At 37.3% G+C, this 8,322-nt stretch overlaps 1 protein-coding gene across 1 annotated transcript; it reads right to left on the bottom strand.

Annotated features, from left to right (window-relative positions):
* Window positions 1-3,362: 3,362 nt before the first annotated feature.
* On the bottom strand, window positions 3,363-4,129 carry LOC117277946 (uncharacterized). The gene is made up of 2 exons (XM_033657393.1): window positions 3,897-4,129; window positions 3,363-3,621 (listed from the first exon to the last, which is right to left on the bottom strand). The coding sequence occupies exons 1-2, from the start codon at window positions 4,127-4,129 to the stop codon at window positions 3,363-3,365; spliced, it is 492 nt and encodes a 163-aa protein (XP_033513284.1).
* Between the last annotated feature and the right edge of the window lie 4,193 nt (window positions 4,130-8,322).

Below are 8,322 nucleotides of genomic sequence, written 5' to 3'. Positions count from 1 at the left end.
ATTAATCTTTAAAAACATACGTACTAGACCACGTCAATATTTCTAAAATGACGGGCATTTGTACTTAAATCAAGAGAATGCATTTTTTTAATTCTTTTTATTTCTCTATGATCAATCAATTGGTCTATCCTAAAGTAGGTCGACATGCAAGCCGCCCAAATAATGTAACAGTTAGCACAAAACATGAACATAATGGTCTCCACAAGGTGCATGTGCCATTTTATCTAGTTTTGTCTAGTCATATTTGTAATGACCCAACCAGTCATTTTGACTTTTAAAACCCATTCCCCTAAATAAAACTCTTTGTAAATATTTTTACTAATTTATGACTTGCGGGGACGGTTGGTTCGGATCTTGAAAGTGTCCGGGTTGAAATCAGAATACTTGGTTCCTTAAGTTGGCCTTTAAATGCTAAGTTTGACTTCGGTCAACATTTTGAGTAAACGACCTCGGAATCGGGAATTAAAGGTTCCAACAGGTTCATATGATGATTTTGGACTTGGGCGTATGTCCGAATCGGGTTTTGGATGACTCGGGAGCGTTTCGACGCCTATTATGGAAGTTGGCATTTTGGAAGAATTTCATAAATTTGGGTTGAAGTGCATTTCAATATTATCGGTGTCCGATTGAGATTCTGAGCCTCGGAATAGCTCTTTGTGGTGATTCTGGACTTAGGGGCGCGTCCGAAAGTGGATTCGGAGGTCCGTAGGTTGTTTCGGGGTCATTTGCAAAAAATAGAAATTTGAAGGTTTTTGGAAAGATTGACCAGGAGTGGACTTTTTGATATCAGGGTCGGATTCCGATCAGAAGTTGGAGTAGGTCCGTAATGTCAATTATGATTTGTGTGCAAAATTTGAGGTCAATCGGACATGATTTGATAAGTTTCGGCATCGAAGATAGAAGTTTGAAGTTCTAAAGTTCATTAAGCTCAAATTGGGATGTGATTCATGATTTCGATATTGTTGGGCGTGATTTGAAGGCTCAACTAAGTACGTGTTGCGTTTTAGGACTTGTTGGTATAATTGGTGGAGGTCCCAAGGGCCTCGGGTGGATTCAAGAAGGTTAATGGATCAATTTTTGGACTTAAGAATTTCTGAAGCTTAATATTTCTGGTGTAATCGCACCTGCATGACTTTGGCCACAGGTGTGAGATCGCGGGTGCGGCGAATTGCTCGCAAAAGCGGAGAAGGCCAGCCAGGTGGAGGACCGCAGGTGCGGAGTTTTGGTCGCATCTGCGCAAGCGCAGAAGCGAAGCATGGGGCACAGAAGCGGAAGAAAGCACAAGAGCGGAAGGGGAGCTCGCACCTGCGATGTCACAGAAGCGGGGAATGTTCCGCAGGTGCGAGGCATTGTGTTTGGGTGGGTTCCGCAGAAGCGGAGGCATGGTCGCAGAAGCGACGCCACACGTGTGGCTACTGTTCCGCAGGTGCGAAAATATCGGCTGGGCAGATTGATTTAAGAACGAGACTTGGCTCATTTTTCTCCCATTTTTCACTTGGTTGGGCAATTTTTGGAGAGCTTCAAGGGGATATTTTAATCAAGCAACATAAGTTAAGTAATTCCTACTTATTATAGGTTAAATACATGGTTTGTATAAGGGCTTAAACATAAAAATTCGTAGAAATTTGGGATTTTGAAGGAAAGCCTAGAAATTTATATCTTTAGATTTTGACCACGAATTTAAGCATGGAATTTGAAATGAATTATACATTTGAGTTCGTGGGGTTATGGGTAATGTTTATCTTCAAAAAATTTCGGAATCCGAGCACGTGGGCCCGAGGGTAATTTTTATCGACTTTTCGAGCGGAGTTGGAAATTGTTGTAAATTGAATTACAAAGAGTATTAGAGTATATATTTATGGGTTTGCACATTTATTGACTAGTTTTGGAGCATTGGGCATCGGTTTGAGTTGTTGGAGAGGCTTTTGAGCCGGTTGTGGAATTTGCGGAGCGAGGTAAATCTCCTTTCTAACCTTGTAAGAGGGAATTAACCCCATAGGTGAATCAAATCATTATGTGCTCCTATTTGTGGGGGGGGGGGAGCTACGTACATACGAGGTGATGAGAGTCCATACATAGCTACTATTATGCTTAAGTCCGAGTAGTCTAGGATCCAAATCATGCTCTACTTGCGATGTTGCAACCTTCTTGTTAATTTGATTTGCTTAGATCACATTGAACTTGGTAAAGGAAATTTTAAAAGGATAAAATTAGTTTTCTTGACCGTTAAATGAGAATTTGGCATTTTCTTAAATAATTGCCCCTTAATAAATTCTTGAGTTGATTGTTTGAATATGTTTATCGTTTTGTGGAGCGGTCTGAATACCTCGGCAGATTTAATAGATACATTTATGGTTTGCACCGTTCGACCCTCGACAGTGCACAATTTAAATATTTATGTTGGAGCGGGACGTACGACCTCGGCATGATTTGCGCATGATTGAATTTGATTGCTTTGGAATTTACAATAAATGATATTGCCTCCTTGGCCTGAGATAAATTGTTAAATAATGAGAAATAAATTTGGAGATTTCTTAGTTATAAAAGAACTTCTTACTTACTTCAAAATATTGAGCTTGCAACCGTTTTATACAATCCATACTTAATTATATCATTGATATTTTATTTATAGCCCATAGTAAGTGTCGAAGTCGATCCTCGTCACTACTTCTTCGAGGTTAGGCGGGATACTTACTAGGTATGCATTGACTTACATACTCATACTACGCTTGCTACACATTTTTTTGCAGGTACATATATGTTTAGTGGCTTTGTGGACGTAGAGGCGCGGTTATGGCGGGGACTTAGATGAGCTGCATTCCATACTACGATCTGCAGCCATCAGAGTCTCTTTCAGAGTATTTATATTTCTCCTGTCCAAATTTGTATTTCGGACAGATGTTGTATTTTATTTTACATTCCTAGTTGAGGCTCATGCACTTGTGATACCAAGTTTTGGGGGTGATTATGGGTTGCCCTGTATTAAAATTGTTAAAAAATATTATTATTTATTCGGTAAATTCCATCTTTTACTTTTTAATTGAAGGAAATATGATTTCAAAAATGTTAAAATGAGAACCAAATTAAGTATTTATTTTTGGCTTGCCTGACAGTTGTGTCCGACGCCATCACGGCCTTTAATGCATTTTGGGTCGTGACAACAACTATGGACTATCAAAACATAAACAACTTTCATTGTAACTAATACTCAAACTAACTAGGGTAAATCAATTTGATTTGTGCAAACTAAACATAGAACAAACAACTGAATTCATAAGTTAATGCTCAAAACAGGAATTAGACAAGCATTGTTAACAAATGACGATGATGTTCAATAACTAAACAATCAACTAACTATGTGATCACACTAGAAGTATACATGTAATAACTTCTGCAGATGCCTCTGCACTCTGCTGATCAAGTGTAGCAAACAAACGGGGTTGTCCCCCTCCCTGAGTAACTCGATCTGCACCTCTGCCTGCTCCATGCCCCGCCTGATTATGAGAACCACGAGCCTGGGGTGGTGCAACTGTAGTAGATGAGGAACTAGATGTATGAGTTGATCCCCCATTGAAATTACGTCGCAACTTTGGGTAGTTTGCCTTTATTTGACCGTTGTCTCTGCAATGATAGCAATCGTGAAACTCGAGCTTGCACTGACCTGAATGTTGCCACTTACATGTTCCACAAAGACCTTATTGTTGTGAATGTTGCTCAGCATGACTCTGGCTATGTGAGGATGATGTCCTAACATTCTAATTCTGGCGAGACTGGTTTCCATAACTCTGAGTACGTCTGAAGGAAGACCCAACACCTGACTGATGAATGGACTGAGCTGGTGCTAATGAATCCTTATTGGAGGAACACATTCCACTCCGATGGATGTACTATTAAACCTGCTCGTTGTCTGGGCTTTCTTGTTATGCTCTTTTTCTTCTCTCCTTTGTTGTCTGTCTTTTTCTATGTGCTTGGCGAATCCCACAACAGAGGAGAAAGCTGTCATTCCTACCGCTGCAACTAATGTCGTATCCTTAATGTGGTAAGCCAAACCGCCAACAAACCTGCGAATCTTTGCTTTTTCTGTCTTAACCATGTAAGGATCATGCTTAGCCAAACTTATGAATTCCATGTAGTACTCTTGCACACTTTTATTCCCTTGCTTGAGCTGCTCGAACTTTGTAGCCTTAGCTTCTCTATCCTCTTATGGTATAAAATTAGCCATGAAGGCCTCTTCAAACTCTTCCCAAGTAGGTGGACCATCATCTTCATCTCTTTCCTTTTCCCACATCTCAAACCAAGCGCCAACCACATCTCTGAGCTGGTAAGCAGGCAGCTCCACAGCTTCATCATCGAATGCCTTTATCGCTCGGAGGGCTTTCTTGAAACCCTCCAGACACACATTGGATCTTCATCAACTATAGTACCACGGAACAATGAAGAATTCAACTTAAAAATTCATTCACTCTTGAGGACTCGGAATTGTTCTATCTATTTGATTGAGGTGAAATCTCATCTCTTCTATCGTTATGATTGGCCATGAAAGCTTTAAACATCTCGATAGCACTGTTGACAGCATTAAACATCTGACTCACCTCTGGAGATATAGTTTTCTGAGCCGTAGCTGCTGTTGAGGGCGGCACTGGATCCTGAGGTACTGGCTCTTCATGCTCCACCCCTTCTTCATATTCAACCCGTGGTACTTGAACCCCCTTTGTGGATTTACCCTTCCTTTTCTGAGTTGAAGTCTTCTTAGTTCTACCTTGAGCCACAATAGTATCAATAGTTTCTTGAGTAGCATCCTAAGTGTTGGTGTCAGAGTTGCGAATACGAGCCATTTCTGCGTTTGGAGAAACAAATACATTAGATAATTTCTTAGAGGTAGGGTATACTGCATGATCTAAAGTATGAAAATAAATGAGACTTTTCCTAAATGCTGGTAGCCTCATATTTATAAGTATGGCGTGCTTCATACCTATAAATAAGGCTCTACTGACATGGCTTCATAGACCCCTAGGACTCTATAAACCTGAGGCTCTGATACCAAGTTTGTCACGACCCATTTTCTGAACAAGCCATGACCGGCACCGGATCACTAAACTTGACCGAGCGAACCATCAGCTCTTATCAAATCTATTATAATTTCAAACTTTATATTCAATAAGGCAATACTTTAACCAAATACTTTTAATTAATTTTAAAATTTCACACCTAAACATAGAATTTACTGTTGACACAGAGAAAGAAGAGAATTAACTATCCAATTCTTATATTGTAGGATAATTGAGAATATGAAATTTTATATACCTGAGTTCAAGAACTAGTGATTTGTAAAGAAACACAAACCATGTGTGAGTAAGTAGCCTCTGTTTTGTGGCTCTTGTTTCGTGAGCGAACAGAACACTATTTCTATTTTTCGTATAACGCTTTTGCCTTCTGCCTTTTGCGTGAATGACAAAAACCCATTTTTTTAAGGCTTTAAGCCTTTTGCCTTCCCATTTTATGGGCTTTAGGTTGGCCCCACTTTTTTGTTATTTTGAGCCCTTTTTTTCTTGTTTTAACTTAACTAATAATTAATGATACCCACTTTTAATAATTAATAATATTAAAATTATTAATATTTCCCTAAATGTATATTCAATTATTTTTAAATATATAAGTAACTCAAAGTCAATCATCAGGGTTTAAATCCGTAATAGAAGTATAATTTTTATGCACTCAAGGAAAGATTTAAAAAATTAAATTCTATAATTAGCGTGTGTTGAAACATTTATAGATTTAAGGAGTGTTACAATTTTATTGAAAGTTTTTAAAAAGGAAATTGAAGGAAAACTCACACGTCGCCATGGGGAACGATAAGCAGCTAATGAAGATGATCGAACTGTACAATCCCTCCAGTACACTGTCTCACGGTACCAGCAACTGTAAAAGTACTGGTAGATGGGGATGCAGCTGCGTGAGAGCCTCCAATATCCAAGTTAGATATACTTGGAGTGGATGATGATGGAGATGATAATTGAGTGGGTGATGTATGAGGCACAAAAGATGAACCACCATATTGGCTACTATGATGTCCCAGAGATGCAATCAATTGTGAGACATTGAACTGACTAGCAGGATCACGCAGGGAAGAAGCTGGGAAATGAGGCGCGTGTATAAAATTAATGGTGGTCGAAGCTTAGACACCATGAGAATGCATGGAGTAATACTGAAGTGAGCTAGACGGGGGAGGGACTTTGAAAAAGTCATATGATTGTGAAGCTTGCATGGAAGGACGAGGAGGCATAGGAGGAGGGCTCATATTTGGTGTAGGTGGAGGAAACTGACTTGATCTAGCTAAAGTGTATTTTTTATTCTTAGATTTTTTTATTTCTTTACCGCAAGAATCCATCTGTGTAATGAATATAAAATATTTACATGTAAAAAATAATTAACATAACAAATATAAACATAAAGTATACATAATAAATATAATAATATAATCATAAAAAACGAAGATGTCATTAATAATATAAAGTAATTTTATTACATATTACAATTAAGCACATCATAACATATAAATACTGAACAAGTCATAAAACACACAAATAGCTTAATCCTTATCACTTGTTTCATTTCTATTTTCTTCATCATATGACTCTTAACACATTTCTCCCAATAACTTAACACACTTGCATTTCACACAAGGGCACCTAATCGTTCCTTCAATATGAAAATCATCAAGTGTCCTTTGCCACACCCTTTTTTACCCCAAAAAAAGATATTATGTGTTATGTTATGGATTGTGGGTTAAATAGTTTTTTCAATTGAAGTGACAAATTTGAATAGAAATTATTTTATTTACAAAGTCGCCACTTAGAATTGATTTTTCGGTGTTCCAAGTCACCTTTTATATGAGTCCCTAATCAAAGGAAGGTTTGACTCTTTTATTATTGGTCTGCAAAAATAAAGTCCGGATAAGGAATTATGTTGACCGGGGAGAAGGTGTAAGGCATTCCCCGAGCCCCATGGTTCTAGCAGTCGCTTTATTGACTTAAAACTTGGCTTGAATTAATTTTGGACAACCTGTGATTTATATAATTTTCATGTTTTACTTAATCGATTTTTATTTCTTAATTATTAGAATTATTTAAAAATGATTTTGGATAAACTACGTTGTCATGACCACGCTACGCAGGTGAATGCGTGATCGAATAAAAAATTAATTAACTTATCATAATTGCGCCTCGCAGGCGAATCCGAAATCATAACAATCAATTATTTGTAGTACTTTTGAGAAATTACTACATTTAAAAAAATTAATTCTTAAAAATTATTTAAAAAATCAACTATCGCGCTATGCAAGCGAATCTGCGATTTTAGCAAAGAATTAATAAAATTAAAAAAATTAACTAAAACTAATGGATAAGGGATGAGATTATTGAATTAATTTAATTACAAAATATCATGCTACGCAAGCGAGTCCGTGAATAAAAAAATTAAAGCGCGCCTACTAGTTGCCTAACGTTTAATATTATTAAAAATAGAAAAAAAATGAGTGATTAAATTATTAAAATACTTTAGTTATTAAGAAAATCTTATTGTTATTGGAGTTGGTAAAAAGAAACAGCATTTGAAATCTTGGATCATTTCTTGCTTATAGGCTTTTCAAGGCATTGGGCCACCTACTCTAATTAATTGTTAAAGGTGATTTTAATTATTTAAAGGAAAACTTTGACTTTTAGTTAAGGGGGAGAAGGGGACAACTTTGTTTTATTGTTATTTGGAGCCGTTGGGTTTAGTTAATTGGTCCGTGTTGGTTTAGACGTCTAACTTCTTTCAATATATCTTCTAACCAATTAATTGTCTAACTAGTGTCACACCTCCTTTTTCCCAAGGGGATTGGGGAGTTTTTCCAATTAAAGTGACATTAATCGAAATGAGATTATTTATTTAATTCAGAGTCGCCACTTGAAATAATTTATGGTGCCCCAAGTCACCGGTTTATTTTAGAATCCCAAATTGAGAAAATTTGACTCTTATTTTTGGTCCGCGAACACAGAAGACCGAGTAAGGAATTCTGTTAACTTGAGAGAAGGTGTGAGGCACTCCCGAGTTCCGTGATTTTAGCACGGTCGCTTAACAATTAATACTTGGCGTAATTATCTGATTTATTACATGTTTTAAACCTATTGTGCGTGTTTGTCTTTTACCGCTTTTTAATATTTATGGAATTTATTTGAACAAGTCGCGATGTCGCACACTTGTCGTTTTGGTACACATTGCAAACTGCGCCACGTGAAACGCACCCACGATTTACAACATGTTTATTTTTATTATTATTTG

Source organism: Nicotiana tomentosiformis, chromosome 11 (assembly GCF_000390325.3).
Source record: "Nicotiana tomentosiformis chromosome 11, ASM39032v3, whole genome shotgun sequence".
NCBI classification, from domain to species: Eukaryota; Viridiplantae; Streptophyta; class Magnoliopsida; order Solanales; family Solanaceae; genus Nicotiana; species Nicotiana tomentosiformis.
The sequence above is the reverse complement of the archived record's forward strand: the minus strand, read 5'-3'. Positions and strand labels throughout refer to the sequence as shown.